Source organism: Mustela erminea, chromosome 4 (genome assembly GCF_009829155.1).
Source record: "Mustela erminea isolate mMusErm1 chromosome 4, mMusErm1.Pri, whole genome shotgun sequence".
In the NCBI taxonomy this organism is placed as follows: Eukaryota; Metazoa; Chordata; class Mammalia; order Carnivora; family Mustelidae; genus Mustela; species Mustela erminea.
In genome coordinates, this window is record NC_045617.1 from 46,149,906 (window position 1) to 46,174,632 (window position 24,727).

General features: G+C 36.3%; 1 protein-coding gene across 1 annotated transcript in view; it reads left to right on the forward strand.

Moving 5' to 3' along the window:
* The window catches only part of ME1 (malic enzyme 1), a 184,344-nt gene that overhangs the window by 18,610 nt on the left and 141,007 nt on the right, over nucleotides 1-24,727 (forward strand). The window contains exons 2-3 of the mRNA XM_032339159.1: nucleotides 4,581-4,714; nucleotides 9,087-9,236. Coding sequence (XP_032195050.1) covers nucleotides 4,581-4,714; nucleotides 9,087-9,236 — 284 coding nt within the window. The remainder of the gene's footprint in view (nucleotides 1-4,580; nucleotides 4,715-9,086; nucleotides 9,237-24,727) is intronic.

The window sequence follows — 24,727 nt, forward strand, 5'->3', positions numbered from 1 at the left end:
AAATAATTAAACAATTTAATTAAGCCTCTCATCCAATATTTTAAAAATCCATTTGCTCCCTTAGGTAGAGATGCTCTTTCTTTTCATTAATTAAGCAAACATGTCACTTAAACTACAAAATAGTTATACTTGCTAATATCCTATAATACCTAGATGAAATGATTTCTAGGTGTTATGGTTATGAGATTTTGCTCTAAATTTTAGGGCATCTAGGGCCAACTATATATATGTGTGTGTGTGTGTATGTGTGTGTATATATATGTTTGTATATAATTTAAATTCAATTAATTAACACTTAGAGGTAGAATTTAGTGACTCATCAGTTGCATTTAACACCCAGTGCTGGGGCACCTGGGTGGCTCAGTGGGTTAAGCCTCTGCTTTCAGCTTGGGTCATGATATCAGGGTCCTGGGATCAAGCCCCGCATCAGGCTCTCTGCTCAGTAAGGAGCCTGCTTCCCCCACCCTCTGCCTGCCTCTCTGCCTACTTGTGATCTCTCTCTGTCAAATAAATAAATAAAATCTTTTAAAAAACAAACACCCAGTGCTCATTATATCAAGTGCCCTCCTCAATGCCTATCACCCATCGCCCAGTTACCCTATTTTCCCCTGCCTCTAACAACCCTCAGTTTGTTTCCTACAATTAAGAGTCTCTTATGGTTTATCTCCCTCTCTGATTTCATCTTACTTTATTTTTCCCTCCCTTTAAGAAAGTATATTTTAGATTTATTTTTGTAATCATTACTTCTACCAGTCTAAATTACTCTATATAAACTATGAGTAAAAATTAATTGCTGTGTAATGACACCAAATATTTTTCTTAAAGAAGCTGTTGTTAATATATTATTAGTTTTAAATAATTGATTTTCTGCCTTACAGGAGATGATCACTAGAGGATTTGGTTGCACAGCTGAATGCATGCAAAATAATCATTTGAAAACTTTACCTTGGAAATGTGTATCCCATCTGGCTGATTGGTTTTTTGAAGAAATGAGGTTACATACCCCAGGAAAGTTCTAGAAGTCATTTTCTATATAGTTAAACAGCTAATTTCAAAGAACAATAATTCGCAGTCTGGAGGACTTAGGGGAAAGAACCCTTCAATATATGTCCATGACAAATTAGAATAACTTCTCTTTCTATAGGCATAGAATATGCACATAAACTATAAAAGAGTTATATTTATAAAACTATAAAACATTTCAAAATATTGACATTTAAAGCTAAAGCTCACTTTGATCTCTTTATTTCAGAATAATAAATAATAAAAACAAACATTACAATAAAGGCATTTTACAATGAATTATTCATATATAGATTAAAGAATTTTGTGATTTAGGCAGTGTTTTCCTTTTTGCCGTTCCACTTGATTACTTTGAGTCCTTATTCTGGAAAAAAACAAGGCAAATTACTGAAGCTTATTGCAAACATTAAAGATGATTAGTCCGTAATTCAGGTTGTATCTGTTCTGCTTTTATGGTAATCATTTCTGATAAATTACTTAGGACAAAGTTTCTTTCTCAGGTGCAAACACAATTTCTAATATAGGTCTCTTGTTATGCCAGGAATTTTGTTTTCATTTCTGCTTGATAGTCTCAATTTTCTCAAGAAGATATACATAAAACAATTAGTAGAGCCCAGAAGAATGGTTGTCCTGTGTGCTGTCCTCCGTGGTGAAATAGCATACCATTCTGCTGTCTAGGGATCTAGTCCAAAAGGTTTTGTAAGGAGGAGGGAAAGTAAAAGAAGGATAGAAAATGAGAAAACCAGGGTTGAACCTAGGGTGTACAAGAAAGCTTTTAGGGAATTAGAATTATAGGTGGTCTGGAAACTTAATATATGTACAGAGGTCTAAACTTTAATGACATGAAAGACTCAGAAGGAATCAAATGAAAGTTAGAAGCTGCATGTATATGTTGGATACACTATCCTTTGTTGGATAACCCCCACCGCATAACTCTAAGGTAAAAATTCTTTGAAACAGATATTTGTCACATCAGCTTTTAATGAGGAAAATGTATTAAGCTAGTGTTTCACTGTATTAAGCTAGTGTTTAATAAGGAGAATGTATTAAGCTACTGTGTATGATCTCTACAAAATATATATGAATATATCTGTTAGTATGAAAAAATGAAAGAGCCAGGATTATTAAATATTTCAAGATTCTACTTACTGTTCCTCTGAATACTTTCTGGGGAGCTGCTGGTTGGTAGGAATCACATTGATGTGTCATTATTAAACACTGGTTTAAGTGAAGTCATAATGTATTTGGCATATTTGTATGCCAAATGTAATTTTAAGTTTTCAGGGATTTTAAGATTTAAGTTTGCTTACTCACTGACTTACTTTTTTGTTTTTTAATTCATAGAGTAGTAATAGGACCCAATAACTTGGCCTAGTTCCCCAGATTTTTAATCCCAAGTTTTTTTGTTGTTTTTTTTTGTTTGTTTTTGGTGGTTATTATTGTTTAAGAGTTGAACTGACACTTTATTATGCCATAGACTATTTGGCTAACAGTGTGTAGTGTTTGTAGTTACTAACCATCCAAGGATAGCAAAAGATAGTTAGATGGCATTGTCATTTACATGGCAAAAGATACAGGAGACCTGATAGGTCAGATCAACAATGGGAAATTTATGTAAAAAGAAAGACTAATATACCAATAAATGATTAAGTGCCAGTATTAAGTGAATGCAGGAGCATATGTTAGTGCTTTTGATAATAAGCCTTATCCTCAGAATATTGATAATTTTGATTATTATTTTGCAGGCAGATTTTTAAGGCATAATATTTAGGAGTTTACTACTTTTTACGTATGTTCATGTATTATTGAGATTTTTTACTGGGAACTGGACACCACCTGTGCTGAGACATTTGGAGACCTTCTGAGAAGTCAAGATTGTAAGCAGTTTCTTGTCCTGGAGGTTCTCGAGCCACTGGTCCCAGCTAGGCCTTGTTGGAATTTAGAGCGCTCCACCAGGGGTCACCCAGGGGACAAATCTATTTGACTTTCTTCAGGCTGCCCCCCACTCAGGAGTTGAATTAAACCTAAAGCTTTCCGCCAGTGACATGAATTAATGGGCCTAAACATATAAAAAATTAGAAGAAACAGTGGTTTGTCTGTTGATCTTCTTCACCTACTTTCTGAGGCTGGTTGTGTTGTCTACCTCCAGGATGAGCCAAATTGTCTTTCTTCCAGAGTAATACTCAGGAGTCACTCTTCTGCCATTGCAAGAAGCTTTCAGGGGCAGAGGAGATGGGTACAGAATCACCCAGTGCAAATTTAGTGAACACGTTGTACCATCCTGGTTGTCTAAGAAGCATCAGGCACGTTTACAGTGAGTGGACACAATCATCATCATGTTGGCACACTATTGCCAGACCGAGGGGAACAGTCGTCAGTCTACTCAGAGACGCCCCCAGCTTTGGTAGCTCCAGGGGGAGTCCTCTCCAGGGGAACTGTACATCCGGTTCTCCCAGATTAATGACTACTGAGGTTTTTCTGCTATTACTTCCCTTCATATTATGTTCCAGCAAATCTCTTTGGTCCATTCTGGATTTTTGATTCCACCCATCAGTTATATTTCATTGCTTGGTTTCAAGCCTCAGGTTTTATAAAACAATTAGTGTTCTTGTAAACAAATAACAGAATAATAACAGGGTTCTAATGGGCATACTGGGTAAGTCTGGAAGGGCTTTAGAGAAGAGGGAGCATTTGAGGTTAGACTTCAAAGGCAGAAAAGCAAGGAAAACATTTTTGTCCATGGTGTCATGAAAGAGTAAAAGACTGATGTATTCATGCAACAGTGAAAAATTTTGTGTAGCTGAGAGTATAATAAGAATAATAGAAGATGGGCGCCCAGGTGGCTCAGTCAGTTAGCATCTGCTGTCGGCTCAGGTCATGATCTGGGGTCCTGGGATCCAGCCCCTCATTGGGCTCCCTGCTCAGCAGGGAGCCTGCTTCTCCCTCTTCCTCTGCCACTCCTGTGCTTGTGCCCTTATGCGTGTGCTCTCTCTCTCATGCATGTGCCCTCTCTCACTCTCAGATAAATAAATAGAATCTTAAAAAAAAAAAAGCGTCATTTTGAAAAAAAAAGAATAGTAGGAGATAATTTGAGAGACAAGTGTTGGAACAGGTGCCTCAATCATATGTAAGGCATTTTTAAATCTATTTTATAGGGGAAGGCACAGCAGGTTATAGGTGACCTACTCATGTTCATAATTTTAAAATCTCTTAAAATTCCTACTTATTTATGTATTAGATAACATTATTAATATTTATATCTTTCATTTGCGTATCTTTACATCATTTTCTGAATTACTTAATTTCAAAATTGACAATGTGAATGACACAGATCTGAAAATATTATAGTATTCTAATATTGAAAGATGAGAAACTGAGATATTGAGAGATGACATGATCTCACAATTGAATGGCCATGTTTAGATAATACCATGTATTTTTAATTCTGATTTTTAATTTTTAATTTCATGTATTTGTTGGACTTTATGTGTATGTATATGTATATAGGTTTTGGTTTTTATTCCCTTCAAATTATTGTGTTTTTCTTTTCTCCATAGGACTTGGCTTTTACCCTGGAAGAGAGACAGCAGTTGAATATTCACGGATTGTTGCCACCTTGCTTCATCAGTCAGGACATCCAGGTTCTTAGAGTAATTAAAAATTTTGAGCGTCTGACCTCTGACTTTGACAGGTAACATATTCCTGAAGATGATTTTTATATTTCTCTTAGGCAGTTGTCTAGTTTATTTTTTTAATGGGATGAGAAAGTTAAAATATTTAGTGATTTGGAAAGAGTAGTTAAGTTTGAGAATTTACCTATAAATACTATGTTTTTTTTAGTTTTTTTTTTTTTTGAAGACTTTATTTATTTGAGAGGGAGCATGAGAGAGTGCAAGAGAGAGAGCTAGCATGAGTGGGGTTGGGGGAGAGGGGGAAGCAGGCTCCCCGCTGAGCAGAGAGCCCGATGCGGGGCTCCATCCTGGGACCCTGGGATCATGACTTGAGCCGAAGGCAGATGCTCAACCATCCAAGCCACCCAGGCACCCCCTTTTTAAGGATTTTATTTTTTTAGAGAGAGAGAGTGAGAGACCGATCACAAGCAGGGGGGAGTAAGAGAGGGAGAGGACGAACCGGACTCCCCGCTGAGTAGGGAGCCCAGTGTGGAACTCAATCCCATGACCTCAGGATCATGACCTTAGCCAGAGGCAGACACTTAACCAACGGAGCCACCCAGGCGCCCCATAAGTACAATGATGTTTTAACAAAAATTTACCCTTGGTAAGAACATTCGAATAATAGAACATTTCCGTTTCTAAATATATCCTCAAAGAGACTACTTTTCCCTTGTGATCAGATGGTTACTGTGAAGGTGAGTTATCAGGAAATGCCCTTTCACACAGAATAAAGCAGGACATAGCAGCTTTTAGTCAAGACTTTAGGTTCATTGTAGATAAAAGCACACTTTTCCCACTTCCAAGCTTGGTTCTAACATTACTGCAGATTTGGGTCAGTTAGTTTTAGAACTCAGTTTCTGTGTTTGCACAAAGATAAAGGTAATACTGTTCCCTACCTTGAACTGGGTAGTCTTCAGTTGAAATTCTGGTTGTGTTTCATGAGGGGCCTTAAGCAAACCTCTTATTGCAACCATTGCCATGACTGTTGTCTACTATGCCCTGTACTTGTGGTTTGGCCCTTTCCTATTAAGACACCGGAACACTCTAAACCTGAGGTTTTTATTGGTGGGTTTAAAGAAATAATAGTTATTTCAAAATATTATTGCAAAGTTTGGAAAAGGTACAAACCCATGCCTAGGAAGTATTTGTATTAGGGTTTTCCAGAGAAAAAGACCAAAATATACACATATTCTGCTGGTTCTATGTAAAGAGACTGAGTGACTGACTGACTGATTACTTATTTACTTACTTATTTCTAAGGAATTGGCTCACATGATTATGGAGCTTAGGCAAGTCCTAGAACTGTAGGTGGAGTGGCAGGCTGGAAACCAAGGGATGAGTTGCAGTTCCAGTCCAAAGGGAGTCCAGTCCAAAGGCATTCCTTTTTGCTGGGGGTTGAAGATTAATAATAAAAATGGAGTGGATGGGGCACCTGGGTGGCTCACTCTGTTGAGCAGCCGACTCTTGGTTTCAGCTCAGGTCGTGATCTCAGGGTCGTGGGATCGAGTACCGCATGGGGCTCCTTGCTCAGCTGGCTGTCTGCTTGAGGATTCTTTCCTTCTGCCCTTCCTCCTGCTTGTGTTGTCTCTTCTTCTCTTTGTGTCTCTCTCTCTAAGATAAATAAATAAATCTTTAAATAATACTAATATTGATGATGATGATGACGATGAAGTAGCAGTCCAACTTGCCTTTGGTAGTCAGGATCAGTCACCCCATCCAGCACAATAACTCTTTTCTTTGCTTGTTGATTCAGAGGCGTATGGTGGCCAAAGTGGCTAACAGCAGTATTCACCTCCAGTTCAGTGGAGTCATTGTCTCCTGGTAGAAACATTCCTCCCTTTGGAACTAAGACTTCTAGGCCATTCGAGCATAAGTTCATGGGGACAGGGAGCAGAAATTTTGCCAGTGGGTCATGGGGGTTATTGGGAGTGGTGCCACTCTGATTTCCACCTCTCAGTTCTGGCTGTAGGAGAAACAGCACCATATAGTGGACACGGATTCTCTGCATATATGGCATCCTGGAGAACCTCGCCCCAGCTCTGCAGGTTGCCACCTACCTGAGACTTCAGAGGGCCATTCTGCTATTCTGTCAAGCCAGCTGCTTCAGGATGGTGGGAAACATGGTGAATTCCATGAATATGGGCCCACTGAGTTCTTTGGTTAAAAGCAGTATTGTGTGGAATACCATAATGGTGTTTAAGGCATTCTGTAAATCCTTGGACTGTAGTTTTGGCAGAAGTATTTTTTGCAGGGAAGCAGATCTGTAACCAGAGTAAGTATCTATTCCAGTAAGAACTAACACCACCCCTTACATGAAGGAAGTAGTCTGCCACCAGGTAGATTGCTGATCACCCCCATGGTGCCTTATCAGGTGTTCAGCACTGGTCTGTTCTTGCAGATGGAGTGTTCAGGAGTGTCTGTAGCGAGGCTGGCTTTGGTGAATGGAAGTCCATGTTGCTGAGCCCATGGATAACCTCCACCCCTGCCATGGCTACCTTTCATTAGTGAAGACAGAGGCAGCTGGGGAAAGAGGCTGACCTGTGCTTAATGTATATGTTTGCTGCTTCTTAAACTCCTTTATACTCCTTTTCATTTGTTCCATAAGTCTGTCCTTCAGACTCTAGTGTTTTTACTTTATATTCTTTTCCTGGGCTGTTTACCTCTACCTCCTAAGAGCTGGTCACATTCATGTTTTACCACAGGCTATTCCTCAAATATTTATTGAGCATCAACTGACTGACTGTCAGGTGCTCTTTAAGATATTGGGATTGTAGACCATGATCTCTGCCTTCATGGAATTTAGGTAAATTATTTAAAAAAATTATTAAATACTAAGTAGTAAAACAGTAAGTTAATACGCTAAAAATTGACAGGTGCTGATGAAAAAAGAAAATAGGGTAAGAAGGGCTGAGAATGCTGAGGGTTGGGATGGTCAGTTTGTGTTGTTATATTGTTATATCAATCAGGAGAAGACTTCATTGAGAAGATGATTCATGAAGGAATCATCAAAGGCAGTGAGGTAATTAACCATGAGGAAATCTGAGGAACAGGTTCTGCAGCTGGTGTGTTCAGGGGTCAGCAGAAAGCTGAATCTGGAGCAGAATGAGGCAGGGGAGAATGGTAGGTTGGGAGGGGAAGTGGGGAAGACAGATTATGAATGGCTTTGAAGGCCATTAAGGGACATTGTTGTTATTCTGGGTAAAATGGAAACTATTCAAGGTTTTGAACAGAAGATCAACATGATCTGAACTATATTTCAAGAAGACTGTGTGCATGTTGAGAATAGAATGTAGGCCGGAAGAATATTTAGGAGACTATCACATTAATCCAGGTAAGAGGTTAGACCCAGGATGGTAGCAATGAAGGTGTTTAGACTTTGGGTATATGCTAAAGGTAAAGCCAACCTAATTTCCTTATATATTAGATATGGGAGTTAGAGAGCTTTCAGAAAAGAGAAGGAAGCAACAAAGAAACAGGAAAGGAATGACCAGTGAGACAGAAGGAAAATCAAGAAAAATATGATGGCCCAGAAGACAAGAGGGTATTGAGCTCCAAGGAAGGGCATCTGTGTCAATGTTTTGACAGGTAAAATAAGATGAGGTCTGAGAATTGATTATTGATTTAGGAATGATGATTTCCACATTACTAAATCAGTTTTAACATGCCTGTCAGTCATCATCTTCCCAAATGTTTAAGGGTTTGGTACAACCCATCTGTTTGCCAAACATTAGAATCCTTGTATCTCTGACTCTCCATTCTATGCATTTTCATCTATTCTAGGGAATGGAAATCAACTTAAAAAGGCTAGTAAGATTAAGTACAATTCTGCAAGACTATTTTAAGTTGTAGTGAGCAGTTGGGCTTTATTCTATGAATTATCAAAGGTTACAGGTAACATGATAAGCTTGATGTTTAGAAAGAGAACTTTGGGTTAGAAATGCCTCTAGAAAGAAAAAGCCCTTTTGATACAAACAATAAGAACTTGCCTACTTTAGTAATGTTTAGGGTTGGTACTAAATTCCTTATTTTCTACTTGTCCTTTCCCTTGGTTATTCAGTATTACAAGTTACAGGATGAAGTCTATTTACTTAGTTAAGTTAATGTTTAAATTATATCCCTAGTGGTATTTTCAATTTAAAATAGGGATAAAGTCTTTCCAGGTATTAAATAAAACTGTGTTGTTTTAGCAATGATTTTAAAGTTTGAATGACAGTTGCTCAGGTTTATGGTTCTTCATTCTTTGAGGTGTTTAAGAATATTTCTAAAGTCTTTTTTGATCAGTTGTTTTCTATGTGATGTAAAAAATACTTTATTGAAAAATGTTTATATTTCTAAGCATCTGTTTCATGACTTTTGGAATATGGATCTCATTATGTCCAATTTCCACAGGTATCTACTTTTAATGGATCTTCAGGACAGAAACGAAAAGCTCTTTTATAGTGTGCTAATGTCTGACATTGAGAAATTCATGCCTATTGTTTATACCCCCACTGTGGGTCTGGCTTGCCAGCAATATAGTTTAGCATTTCGGAAGCCAAGGTATGTAAACTTTCATGTTAAATACCCTTGTGAATTTATTTTTTTGTAAAGTTTTTGCAATAATTTAAAAAAATTGTTGAATGCATTTTAAGTTTGGAAAAACCTAAGTCAAATTTAATTTCAAAGAAGTTCAGAGATAAATATATATAAATACTAAAATAATAATATTTTCTTTCTAGATTTAAGATCATGGAAAAGTATTACAAACCAATTTAGGTTTCCTTTTATAGACAATAACTGAATTTGTTTTTTGTTTGGAAAGAAAGTAATTGATCATAATTAAGCTTGTCTTAGAGTTGTTAATACCATTATGTGTACATTTTAAAAGTTAAAGCAAGGATTCCAAACCTTTCTGAAAAATGAATGTATTTTCTAAATTAAGAGTTGGCATTAAAGTTAACTCTTATGTTGATTTTCCTTTAGCAAAATAGTAATAGCCTTTAAGGATGTGTTTTTAAAAAAATGGGACGTGTAAAATATAGAATACAGTTTTTCTAAATCCAAAGCTTTACTTTGTTAATTACATTACTTTAAATACTTTTGAAACAGGGATCAATTGAAGTAAATATTACTACTTTTCACAGCAACAACAACCAAAGTTCAAGTTGAATATATTTATGTTACTTGTGCTTCTAACTTTAAAGATAAAAAAAGAAATGTTTATAAGTTTATACTGCAAATATAAAAGCCGATTAAAAGTACTGCCATTGAAAAGAGTACTTCAAGGTTAATATCTGAAAGTTAGATTAAATATGTGGATTTCCCATAGATATATTGATGTAGTGGTAATATTTAGCACATTTATGCCACATTACTCTCTATATAAACAAAAGAATTAGCCATATCATCCCTTGTATAAAGAAAGTAATTAGATAAATAGCTGTAGATGGTCACTTAAATTATATTCCTAGCACATATCTAGATTGCATTTATAAAACAGTTTTATTAACAGTGAATACATATTTTATTCATAGAGCAAGAGTGAGAATTTAGCTGGTAATTATATTGTGAAGATAATTTTTGGGGGGCAAAAAGTGTATTTATTTGTTAATCAGACAAATAATACATATTCATTATTGAAAAATTAGAAAATATGACTATACAGAAAGAGAAATGTTTTAAAAATACCTAATGTTGTCATACAAGAAAAACCTGTAAATGCAAATACATACTCTTTCCATATATAAGTGATCATACTATATACACTCTTTCTTGCCTGTTTTCTCTGAGTGATGTCATGAACATCTCTCCATGTCTATAAAGTATATTTCTACATAAAGAATCTTAGTAAAAGCATGAGCATGCAACACATGGCTGTTAAAAAATGTAATTTAAGCATTTTTTGAAATTATAACTTTTTGTGAGATCCTGAGAAATGCTAACAACTATAAGAGATGTAGACAAGTATAGCTCAAAGTATTTGGGTTGAAGTTGACATAAAAGTCTCAATGGAAATAATTATTTTTTCAGCATTTACTATGTACTAGATGATTTTTTAAGGGCTTAGGATGTATTGGTATACATGTAAAATCTAAGAGCAGAAGAGATAGGGAAATAAAAAATAAGTGAATTGTCCAGAATTTTCGAAGGTAGTAAATGTTAAAAAGAAAAACTAGAGCAGGAAAGGGGGATTTGGAGAGCCAGTTACTTTGTGGGGAGGCAGTTGCAATTTTAAATAAAGTTTACAGTATAGGGCTTAATTGGAAATGATACTGCAAGAGTGAGGGGGTGGTAATGTAGATACAAAAGGAACTGTGTGCCAGGCAGGAGGACTAGTCAGTGCCAAAGCCGTAAGGGAGAACATACCTGGGGACAAGGAGCAGCAGAAAGGCCGTGTGCTGGCAGTGTGAGGGAGGGGAGAGAAGTAGGGGCGGTCATTGATGGAAAATAAATGAGAGGGTACAGAACCTGGAGTTTCTTGTAGGCTAAAGAACACTGGTTCTTACTCTTCGTTAAACGGGTAGAAGAATCAGATAGCTTGGTTAGCAGGCTAGTGCAGTAAACCCAGTGAGAGAGGATGGTGTCTCAGATTAGGGCAGCATTGGAATTAGGGGTTATGGAATTATTCTAGATAGATAAAATCACGAGGATTTCCTGTTGAATTGGAGGCTCCCTGGAGCTGGGATTATAAGTATAGTGTCTGGAGTAGATCGCCTGTTTTCTTTTTCCTTTTTTTATGATTTTATTTATTTATTTGAGAGCAAGAGAGTCAGGAGAGAGCATGAGAGAGGAGAGGGTCAGAGAGAGAAGCAGACTCCCTGCTGAGCAGGAAGCCTGAGGTAGGACTCAATCCCAGGACTCTAAGATCATGACCTGAGCTGAAGGCAGTCGCTCAACCAGCTGAGCCACCCAGGCACCCAGATTGCCTGTTTTCATTGTACTTGGTTTTGCTACTTGTTTTAGTCTTTAATAAATTATTGACCCTTTGTATGCTCCAGTTTCCTCTGTAACATGGGGATTAAGCTACAGCCCACCATCCTTTATCTACATTTTTAAATTTTAAATTTGAAAGCCAAAATATTAAAAAATTCTCATTTGGAAAAACACCTGATTTGTCTGAACCCATTCAGTGGCAAGTGGAACTAAATTTAGATACGGGTAGTTATAGCATTTAACTGACTTAGTGTCATCTGTTTTTCTTTAGAACAGTTAATGTATTTGATTACACAGGGATTTCCCAAAAATTAAATTAATTGATACATAAAGGGAAAGGGAAGAGGTAGCATAACATTTATAGCAGAAGACTCACAATGTTGAATGTAGGTGGAGATATTCATCTTATTGGTTCAACTTTTCCACAGTATTTGAAATTTAGGTAAAGGAATGCTTTACTGACAGAAAAAGTGAAGTTCTTAAAACTATTTCTATATGATCTCTTTATGGCAGTTTTTTGTCATGTTGATTTTTTTTTTTAAGATTTTATTTATTTATTTGAGAGAGAGACAGTGAGAGAGAGCATGAGAGGGGAGAAGGTCAGAGGGAGAAGCAGACTCCCCGTGGAGCTGAGCCCAATGTGGGACTTGATCCCGGGACTCCAGGATCATGACCCAAGCTGAAGGCAGTCGCCCAACCAACTGAGCCACCCAGGCAGCCCTGTCTTGTTGATTTTTAATGTGTATATCTTGCTAAACTTCTGATGATTTTGAAGTTTCTTAATAGATTAATTCTCTTGACTTCTCCTATAATTGTAAAAAAAGGAACCTATTTGAAAATACATCATGTGGCATATATATTTATACATTGTATTTAATTGTAAAGGAAATTGTGATTGTGTTTGAGTAATGATGGATATTTCAGACCTTAGCAAGTAGACTATTTTTTAAAACCGAAATCGAAAAATGTCTATTAAATCTTTCCTGCTGCAACAGCAAGTATTCTAAGACATTCAGAAAATGAACAGGAGTATTACACTTCTTGTTACATTTACTTTGTGTATTTGGTGGTAGCAATTAGGAACATAATAAGTGAAAGTTAGGGGATAGTAGTTCAAGTACTGAGCTTAATACCATTGCAAAGAGGTAGATCTTTTGATCTCAGAATTTTAAATATTATCTTTTTGATACTGATGCAGACTGCTTGGTTCTGAGGACCCAGAGGGAAGTTTCTACAGGACCAGCCAAGAGGGACCTTAATTTCATGCAGGATAAAAATCAAACTGGAGCCAAGAGGGGGAGAGCAGAGTATTTTGCAGGTATAGAAAGAGTGTAGATACTGACAGAGCTTCTGGGGGACTGCAAAAGGAAGGAAGAGTGAGTCTTGTCTTTGCCTGGAGCCTGAAATTTTTATTGAGGTTGGTGGTCGGTACACATGTCTTCTTGATAGTCTGGGAACAAAGAATAGGATTTAGGTATTCTCCCTAAATCATCTGTGCCCTGCAGCCAAGGGTCCTGTGGAGTCAGTGGTCTTAGAAAATGTTCATGATGACCCTGCCCAGTAGTAACTCCTTCGATGTTATCTATTGTGCTCGAAGAGTCCAAAGAAATCATTAAATAGTTGACCTTTACGAGCAGGACATCTATTCTGTGTTCTATATGACGTGTGTAAGGGCTGAGGTGCATGTCTTCAGCAAGAGTGGAAGCAGGAAAAAGAGTGAATAAAGCAATTTTTCATGGGGTTCTTTTAGTTTTCTCTGTCACAATATGATATTTTTCTATGGCTGGATATTTATTTTTCATTTTGAATATGGCATTAAAGTCTGTCTAGGTATCCAAAAATAAATTCTTATATGGATAGCTCTTCCAGCATTTTTTTTTTCCCTAAGGTATGATGCTGGAGTATCCATTTATTGGTCTTGGGTGGAATTTCTTTTTTCTTTGCCATAGATACTTTGTGTGGGTTTTTCAAGATGTTGTGGATAATGACTTTTAAGAATGTCCAGTTTGTTTGGATTATCTTCTTCCCATGTACTCATAACATTTTAATTCTTGCAGAATTTCCAGTATTTGGAAGTGCAATATGCTTATGTCAGCACACCTAATTGTGGCTAATTTGTAGGTAGAGGTGTGATATTTGGAACTAGAGATGATTTTTTTGTATTTTTGCAGAATGCTGAGCTTACTGTGTTACTTAAATTACTCGTATTCTGTAAAACTTATTTTAAGGGAAAATTTTGTGTAAATTGATAGTGCAGATATATATAAAGGGCAACTAAAAGCAGATTTATGTAATTTCTTTGGAAATATTTCTACCTGTTATATTTTACACTATACTTTCCAAGAAACATTTCTCTCTCTCTCATAAGCTCTGATTAGGTACCTATCATTTTACCATGCTTTTCGCAATTAATCATGTTGCTATTTTTTGTATTTTTAATGCTCTATCAAAGTACTCTTGGTCTGATTTTATTTTTCTTATTTATTTTTTATTGAGGTATAATTGACATATAAGATATTAGTTTCAGGTGCACAATAAAATGATTCAGTCTTTGTGTATTGTGAAATAATGACCACAGTAAGTCTAGTTAATATCCATCACCATGCCTGGTTACAAGAAATTTTTTTTTACTTTGATGAGCACTTTTAAGATTTACTCTCTTAGCAACTTTTGAATGTACATTTTTATTATATGCAGCAGTATTTATTACATGTAGTATTATTAACTGTAGTCACTGTGCTGTACATTATATCCCCATGACTTACTAATTTTATAACTGAAAATTTGTACCTTTTGAACCTCTTCACCCATTTCACCTTCTTCACACCCCCCCATGTTTGGCAATCACAGTCTGCTCTGTGAGCTTAGCTTTTTTTTTTTTTCCTCCTCTTGGTCTCTCTTGTTGGCATTTTACTCTTTATTTAGTCCCAACTAGAGTATAAGCATCTAGAGAAAAGGGATCATCCTTTAAAATTATTCCTGTATTTCCCATGCTTTTAAGCTTAGTGCCTGGTTAGTGCTGAATCAATATATGTTATCTGCTGCCTCATAGAAAGAGTAACAATATTACTCTAGTCAAAACATAAAGTACTGGTATGTTCTTTATTTCTCCTACTATTTAAGCATATTATTCTGAAAGGTAAATTTTCATAAATAATTGATCTGAAAGAAATTGCACTTACACTAAGGAATCAGGCTATGAGGAAGTAAAATTTCGATTACACACAGAAAATACAACTTTGAACTCATTATGCTCCTTTTAACTACTCATCTTTATCAAGTAGATCACTAATATGACTTTGGCAAAAAGAATGAGCAGTTTGATGACAGTTTTTTAAAAAAAGGCATTTCCAGAGTTTGATCTGATTAGTACCATTAATTGGTTTGCTACAAGTTAGGGTGAAAAAGCATTCAGTGCTAAAATTAATCAAAGAAAAGTTGAATTACCTGAAATTAAACAGGATTCTTTACTATAAGATTTCTTAGAATAATACCTATCTTACAACTTTTTGGAGGGGGACAGTAGATTTAATATAGATAATATACCTTGCATAATTCTTGACACAAAGTAGGTGTTCCCAAGTTGTAGCTGGTATTATTATAACTCCCAGCTTTCTTGATGACCAAATGGATGATGGTATCATTCACCCAGTTTCAGAATAATGGAATATGTTTGTAAGGGAGATAGAAAATTCTTTTCAGGATGTGTTGAGGGTTGTTTTTTTTTTTTAATTTTAAATTAAATTAAATTAATTTATTTGAAAGAGAGAGAACATTAGCAGGGGGGAGGGGTAGAAGGAGAGGGATAAACAGACTCCCCTCCCCACTGAGGATGGAGCCCCATGGAGGGCTCAGCTTTGATTGCAGGACCCTGAGATAATAATCCAAGCCAAAGGCAGATGCTTAACCGACTGAGCCACCTAGGAACCCCAGGACATTTAAGTTTTAAATGTCTGTGTGACTTCCAAGTTGGGGCATCTGGTAGGCAATTAAATGTATGGACCTGGAACTTAACAGATAATATATGTAAAGCTCCTTTTATTTAAATTCACACATTACAAAAGCTACATAAATGATACCTGTTTTGATTTTGACAATGACTAAATTTAGCAACAAGACTAATGGTTAGAGAGTCAGTCAATAAGATATTCTATATTTTGTTCTTTTTTTTTTCCAGAAAAATTTTAGAGAAATGAATAAAAGGAAATGAGATGAACCAAAACAAAATACTAAAATAGTTTTTCTACATTTAGAGTTTGTTTGCATACATATTTCCTTCAGAATTCCAGAAAGGTCTTAGAGTGTTTGTGACTTAAATTGTAAGGACTAAAGCTTTTATTACCCCAAGTGCAGTTTTGTATGAGGATGAATACCTTGTGATATAGAAAGTCATAACCATACCATGATTTGACTGTGATTAGAAATGGAGATTGGGGCGCCTGGGTGGCTCAGTGGGTTAAAGCCTCTGCCTTCGGCTCAGGTCACGATCCCAGAGTCCTGGGATCGAGCCCCACATCGGGCTCTCTGCTCAGCAGGGAGCCTGCTTCTCTTTCTCTCTCTCTCTGCCTGCCTCTCTGCCTACTTGTGATCTCTGTCTGTCAAATAAATAAATAAAATCTTAAAAAAAAAAAAAAAAGAAATGGAGATTGTTGGGGCACCTGGCTCACTCTGTAGAGCATCTAACTCTGGATCTCAGAGTTGTGAATTCGAGCCTCATGTTGGGTGTAGAGATTACTTGCAAAATAAATAAATAAAGGGCACCTAGGTGGCTCAGTTGGTTAAACCTCCAACTCTTGATCTTCAGGGTCATTAGTTCAAACCCCATGCTGGGTTCCACACTGGGTGTGGAGCATAACAAGCAAGCAACTGATTGGAAAAAAAGAAATGGCGATTATTTACTTTATGGAAACAGTTTCTGCATTTGTGCCAAAAGTTCAGCAAATTTAGTAGTCTTACAGGGTGAGAGTGTTGCTTTTGTCATTTAATCTGTGAAACAGCAGTAAGAAAAGCTGCTTAAAGGGAATCAATAGAAAAAGAAATCTTCCCAAGGCTAAACACCCCTTTAACCCAGTAATACTCTAATGATATAGTACAGATTTTAATGATAATAACTATTATTGAACAGTTTAGAATGGACACTTTCATGTTGTTTTTAAATTTTCTCATATTAAATCTACCTGATTTTAAACATAATCTATTTTTATAATGTGCTATACAGGTATATGATGGGAATTTCACTCTGCTAAGCTGTAAGTACTTCAGTACCTCAGTATTTATAAATAGAGTTTAAGCTGCTTAGGGAAAAGAAACACGGGTTCACAGACAATTCTGATAGCTGTGAAGGAACTGTTGAACTCTTGAAGTAAGGCTGTGGCACCTTTCAGTAGTTTAATGCTGTCTAGTTGTTACTGGACTGTTGTGATGTAAACAGTCAAGTGATCTAGCTTCCAGAAGTTAATAGCTCTCCTGCTCTCCTCCATCACCTCACTCTCCAGGCTACGGGGGTTTCTGGGAAGGAGTGAGAGCAGGTCCTACCCCTCTGAGTCGTCCTGGATAGGACAGCTGCTCAGATGGACCAGGACTATTCTCGATGGATTTGGCTTTCTCAGTCAAACCACTTTAGACCATTTAGAGATATTTAGGAGACTTTTGAGAACCAGGGAATTAATATTTTTGGCTTTAAGCCTTGGTTTAGTTTGTAACTTCTATTTTTTACTGTATTGGAATTTTCTATATCTCTAGAAACTCAAATAGTTGAAGTTTAAGGGAATAGCTAATTTTTAATGCTTCTAAAAAAGCAATCATTTTAATATTATATGTTAATAAACTTTTCACCATTTACCTACAGCAATAAGCCTTTGATCTTGATTTATACTTACTTCAGAATATTCTTATGTTAATTGATTTCATTTCCCTTGAGATAGGCTCAGTATTTGCATCTACTCAACTGTAAAGTATGAGAAAAAGTACTATGTGTTGGAAATTTTTTTTCCCCCAAAGATATGAAACAAGTGAGGTGCAGAATGTCTGGACTAGTTCAAGACTCTTGTTACTTCAGCTGATTTCTTGGAGATAATTATTTGCAAAAAGTTGTTTTTTATTTATTATGGAGATGTAGATCTTGTGATTTCTAAAATTACTAATTCAAGTTAACTTCTTTTTTCTGAGCACACTAAATGCTTCTATTTAGGAAAACGTCTATGTGACTTGTGCTGAGTGGAGTGAGGTAGAATATCCTATATCTTAGTCCTGGAAATACAGTGTGTGCCCAGAAGTAGTTTCAAATTCCAAATTTTCTTCTTTCCTAAGTATTGCCATAATTAGGAAGAATTTGGAGAATGGGAAGAATGTAGGCATGATTCAAACATAAATTCTGCATATCATGATCTAAAGATTATCTGAGCATATGCATAGACATAAATCTCCTTAGCAAGGCAGTGAAACTTATCTTTTACTGTAAACCTTTAAAAGTGTAAAGTAACAGTTCATCAAGTCTCTGTATTCATGTAGAGACTTTAAGTGTGGAAAACTTGAATGGAAATATAAGTTTAGGATCCAAAAATAACTCTGCTACCATCTGTGTGGTACATCCAGGTGTTTTGATTTAAATTTCCACACACACAGCATACAGAGAATTAAGAAAAACTGCCAAGTTTTATCTCCAGTAGTGTTTATGAAAACATATTAATTAGGGCATCATTATGAATTTTTAAGAGGGGTTATAAATCCCCATCTTTATTACTAAGAATAAAGATTTCTTTTCTTTTCTTTTCTTTTCTTTTTTCCAAATGGAGGCAGTAGTTCTTTACGTCACATACCCAGATCACATCTGGAATATTGTGTTTAGTTTGGATGCCATACTTTTCAGGGTCGTTGGCAAACAGAAAAGAGTGACCAAAGCAGTGACAGTTGTTGAAAACGTGCTATATATGAAAGAGTTGGAGGAAATAGAAGTAGTTCAGCTAAAAGAAAAGACTTGAAAGGGATATAGCTAAGTCCTCAATTCTTTGATAGATTTACATGTGAGAAAAAAAAGTATATACTTGCATGGTTTAGCCTTCAAGTGTAGAGCTAAAATCAGATGGACATTATTACAGAGGGTACAGATTTAATTTCAATATAGAGGAAGATTTTCTAATAACTAAAACTATATGACATTGGAATAGACTTCCTTATCCTCCCTCATTGGAAATATTCACATGGCTTGGATAATCTCCTGGTCATTTACATTATAAATGACATTCTTGCATTGAGTGTGATTGTAAACTGGTTGAATTCTAAGGTCACTTTTAACTAGAAAATTCAGTGAATGTTTAAAAGAGCAGTTTACAGATGAAGAATTCCAGGTATTCGGGAATATCTCACTCCTCATTTCAAATAACCCTATTTTCTAATTCAAAAAGATTTTAGTGATAATTTTAATCACAATTAGGAATTATTAAAAATAATATATTTTCAAATTAAAACTATTTTAAACAAATTTAAAGTGATTTGATGACACAGCTCACCAAAATTCCTACTCCCTTCCCCAAACACACAAATTACATTTCAGTTTACACAGCTGTATCCTGGCTACAATGTTTTGGTTTCAACATTTCTCCAGTTTTGATGGATGAAAAGTTTAATGTTGACATTTTCTTACTTAATTACATCCTTCTGATCTAATCTTTCTTGTAATTTTTTCAGACTATTTGTTTTTCTGTATATTCTTTTAAACTCTCATATATATATATATATATATATATGTATATATTTAACTTAGTTGCAGTTTAGCTACTAGAGACATTATTACTAAAAATTTTCTTTAAGGCGCTGTTTCTGCCTCCCCTACTGGCTCCTTCTGCCCAAATCAGTGTTGAAGGGAAATTGCCCAGTTAGAATTTGCTTGTATTACTCTTTTCAAAATTTCCTATGTGCCTTTAAGGTATGCTTCTGAAATATGAAGATTAGTTTTCATCAGTTTTCTTGACAAAATAATCTATAATTATCATCTAAGAATTCTTTTATATACCTTTAAAAAGGTTGGCTATTGTATGCCTAGGTAGTTTTATAGATTAAATTGAAGTGTTTAGGGGCACCTGGGTTGTATAGTTGGTTGAGCAACAATTCTTGGTTTTAAATCAGATCATGATTTCAGGGTCTTGAGATCCACCCCACATCCAGCTCTGTGCTCTGTGCAGAGTCTGCTTGAGATTCTCTCTTCCTCTTCCGCTGCCCCTCCCACTTGTGCTCTCTCTCTGTCTCACTCTCAAATAACTAAATAAATCTTTTAAAAATGTATATAACTATTAAGAGGCATAATTGAGGGACGCCTGGGTGGCTCAGTGGGTTAAAGCCTCTGCCTTCGGCTTAGGTCATGATCCTAGGGTCCTGGGATCGAGCCCCACATCGGGCTCTCTGCTTAGCAGGGAGCCTGCTTTCTCCCTTCTCTCTCTGTCTGCCTCTCTGCCTACTTGTGATCTCTGTCTGTCAAATAAATAAATAAAATCTTAAAAAAAAAAAACAAATAAAAAAATAAAAGGCATAATTGAAATAATCAATTTTAGCTCCAAAATTTTACATCCACAGAAGTAAAATTTATAAAATATTTGATAGAATTCCAGATTATTTAATTATGTATGAAATTATTGAATTCTACATTTTTCTAAGAAAAGAAATTTCTCATTTACTAGTGTAAGTCCTAGTCCTAATATGATTGACTCATGGCTGAATAAATGACGTTCATAATAATTTGGAGGCTATCATATTTTGTAAAAATAGTGTTACCTTGTGAAGTAAAACATTTTCACTGTGAAATGAGGTAATTTATTTTAAAAGCTGAAAATGTTGTAAGTATATTATTTCTCTCCTGGGAGAAGTTAATTTTTATTGATAATTTGCCAAATAAATGCCATCTGTCTGTTGAATTCAGTGTTACCTTAGGATTCTTTCCAGTATTTTCTACCATGGAAAGTACTTTGGATTTTAACTATCAGAACAACATCTATTAATTTCTACTTAATTGGTATGCTCATACTAACTTTAACATGAATAAATGAATAATAGCTTACCTAAAGTTATTTTTATGTACATTTTCATTTCATGTTTATCTGGAAACAGTGGTTAAGTTGTGGTATACAGAGGTGAAATCATTAACGTTTGGTAATTGTTGATTTTTTTCAATCCACTCATTTTGTAATTGAAAACAATCATTCCAAGGAAACTCCGTGATCACCCAGTTTTAAGTACTAGAGCTGGGATGTGAATTTATGTTTTCTACTGTTTAGACCTCTGTATTAGAGATCCCCAGAGGAAGGGGATCAGGAGTGTGTGTGTGTGTGTGTGTGTTTGTGTGTGTGTGTGTGTGTGTGTGTGTGTATAGTGATTTATTTAATCTAAAGAATTGGCTCACACAATTGTGGGGGCTGGCAAGTCCAAAATCTGCAGGGTAGGCTGATAAGCTAGAGACCCAGGGAAGAGGTGATGCTATAGTCAGATCCAAAAGTAGTCTGCTGGAAGAATTCCCTCTTTCTTTGGAGGAGTGAGTCTTTTCTGATAAAGCCTTCAACTGACTGGATGAGGCCTAGCTACATTATGGAGGGTAATCTGCTTAACTCAAAGTCTACTGACTTAAATGTTAATCTCACTTGAAAATTACTTTCATGCACACACACACACACACACACACACACACACACATTTTCTTCACAGAAACATTTAGAGTAGTGTTTGACCAAATTTCTGGATACCATGCTTAGCCAAACTGACATAGAAAATTAACTATCACATCCTCCCAGACCAGTGTTGGGTCTTTTTTTTTTTTAATCTCAGGTTATATTTTTCTACCTGGAACCTGAGCTGTTCAGGGAAGCTGCACTCTTACGTAGTTTCTTCGACTTTTCCTCATTGACTAATATGTGTAGTGACTTTCAAAAGCTAAAGTTATATATTATGTTTGTTAATTAAGATTAACAAGATAAATTAAGATTATTCTCCCAAATACTGTAGCATTTACCTGCAAAGAATTTCGTATCTTGCATTCTATAAGATTTTAATCCTAATAGTTCATATGAGTATTGTAGAAATATGGTTTTTCTTTAAAAGGTTTCTAGCAATAATTGAATTAATGACAGTAATTTAAGATTTAAACCTAGTTTTAGAAATTGCCAAATAACATTGTTGATCACTCAGTTCTTCCAAAAGAAGTTCTTGCTACGTTTTCTTCCCCAACTCTGCCCCCTTTCCAAAATCTTTTTGCTGATTCTCTGTGCTCGTTACTTCTTTTCTCCTTCCTTTCTTTGATAGAAGTGTAGTGAGTGTGCACTGCATGCCAGACACTTGACTAATAGGGAGTGCAGATAAATAAAAGACATATTTCCTGCCTTTGTGAAATTCACAGGTAACACTCAAGTGAACAAAGAACAACATGCATACAGCGGTGATAAAGAGTATCGAGGGCATTTCCTTTCATGGTGTATTGAGGGACGTGTTTGAAGAGACACTATGTAAGCTGACTCCTGAAGGGTTGGGAGTTGGCTTTTGAAAACCAGAGGGCAAAAAAAAGCATTTGAGGCTGAGGAAGTAGCATGTTCAAAAGGTCTGAAAGTGAAGAGGATGGTTGGAGGTGTGGTTCGACTAAGGCAGGAGTCCCTTGCAGGTCCTCGTGGGGCCTGGTAGCATTCCATCATTATTCTTCATTGACTTGGGAAGCCATTAAAATATTTGCAGACAAGAATGTTAGCATTCTGTTGAAGTTTTAAAAGATTATCCTAGCTGCCATGTGGATAAATGGTTAGAAATGAGGGGCTAGAATAGAAATAGGAAGACCAATAAGACTGTTGTGATATTGCCTCTCTTTCCATCAATTGTCATTGCTCTGAGTGGACTTGATCCTCTCAAGATATGGAGCAAGGAAATCTAGCAAGTCCCTTAGTCCTGCAGTGATGGCTGTAAGCAGGTGAGGTGATGTGGGTATATAACACATAGCGTATTTCAGTGACCCTAACATCATTAGCAGGAGGTAAGAAGATCTGCTGGACATAAGAATTTCCCAAGCATGCAGGCCCAGTACAGTTTATTTTATTTACTACCCAAGTCAGTACTCTTACGATCTTGTCCTTGGTCCACTGCACAAATCCATCCTGAGCCAACTCTTTCTTTCCCTCAAGGAAGAATAACTAGACAATGTTTATGCGCCATGAAATACTATTCATTTCATTTCTGCAAACCTATTTTTAAAATTAAAATATTATTACTGTAGGGGTGGAGTTCTATAACTGCCTGCACGGCTCAGTCTCAGCTGGCCCTTCTACTCCACAGAGTTTAACTCCAGCTGTGTGCTTGGCTCATCTCACTCTTGTGGTTGTAAGAATGTAAACACTCTGCAGCTTTATCCTCCTTATCATATATTCTTTCCCATGTCCCCTATGAATTCATTGGCTTAACATTTTATTTCCATGATCTAACCCTAATACATTTCCGCTCTTTCACATATTTCCATCTTCATCTGTGCAGCTAAGTACAGTGATCCATCCCACCCACTAAAATCTCCGCGCTAATGCTTTTTTCTTGGAACTGTTTCTCCTTAGCTTAGCATTGTGGTCCCTGGTTTCTTAACCCTGTAAGTTGCAACACCACGCACTCAGTCACCTAAAACACACACCTCATAGATGGTCGGGAGTTTCTCCCCTTCCTTTTGCTGTTGGAGCCTTGCCAGCTTTACCTCTTTATTACCGGCCAAGTCGCTCTTGTCCATTCAATCCTCCTGCTACTCCTTTCGATCAGGCCCTTCTCATTTCAAAAGAGAGCGAGTTTTCAAAAAGGGATGTCTAATGGTATCACTTTCCGAACTAAACTCATTGAATGACTCCCCATTTTCACCACCATAAAATCCAAGCTCCTTAGCATGGCTTTCAAGGGTTTTTGTAATCTGGCTCCTTTGCCTATCTCTCTGTCTTCATTGTTTCCCTTTCCTGCTCTTCACACCCCGACCCCCACCTCAAGTCAAGAATCACCCAAGCCCCTGGGTGGCTGCTTTCACACTTTCACACTGACATATAGCAACTGACTCTTTTCTGTTTGTCTCTCTTTTGACCATTTCTTTTTTCTTAAGGATAGCAACTGTACCCTTTACCTTTATCCCAGAACCTACCAGAGCTTAGCACAGTCTTTGTTGAGTGCATAAATGGGCAGGTGAGGGAATACACATGTCCAGCGTATAGTGTGGTTTGGACCCGAAGAGGCTTGGTGCTGATCCCTTTCTTGCTTCTTATTAACTGTGTGATCTTGGGTCTGTAACATAAACTCCCTAATCTGTAGTTTCCTTGTTTGTAAAATGAATATTGTGATTATATTTAAATAAGGTGATCTTTTTAAAACCTATTTTGACAGGAAGTGTACGGCAGAAATTAAAAACTGATTTATCTGAAGTTCAGATGTATCTACAGTTCTCAAGTATCTTATGAGGCAAAATTTTATTTTTCTAAGTGTTGCAACTTAGTTTAACACTGACTACAATAGCTAACTGGAATATAATTAGTTCTACTAAAGAGTGTGTTTAGATAACTGTAAGAATAAAAATGTATGGGGGGGTGCCTGGGTGGTTCAGTGGGTTAAGCCTCTGCCTACAGCTCAGGTCATGCTCAGGGTCCTGGGATTGAGCCCCGCATCGGGCTCTTGGCTCAGCGGGGAGCCTGCTTCCTTCTCTCTCTCTGCCTGCCTCTTTGCCTAGTTGTGACCTGCCTGTGAAATGAATAAACTCTTTAAAAAAAAAAAAGAATAGAAAAGTATAGGTATCATGTGAATCATCAACCCAAATTATTTTTAGGGTTAGAAGATTTCAAACAATATACAAATATAAGTTATGTATTATCAATATAATTAATGAAGATATTTCTAAGACACTGGCAAGTAAAGACATAAAAAAATGACCAAGAACATGTTTTTGAGTATTCATAGAACACAAAGGAAGTGTGTATGTTATTCATCCTAATGGTCAGTATACTACATTAGGTATGCCCAAGGAGATATGAATATTTCTGAAAATAGATAGAAACTGTTAAGTCTAAGCAATATTTGAAAGTATATAAAGTTTCTCAAGGAAGCCCTCACCCACAAAAATGTCTGTTTAACATTGGGAG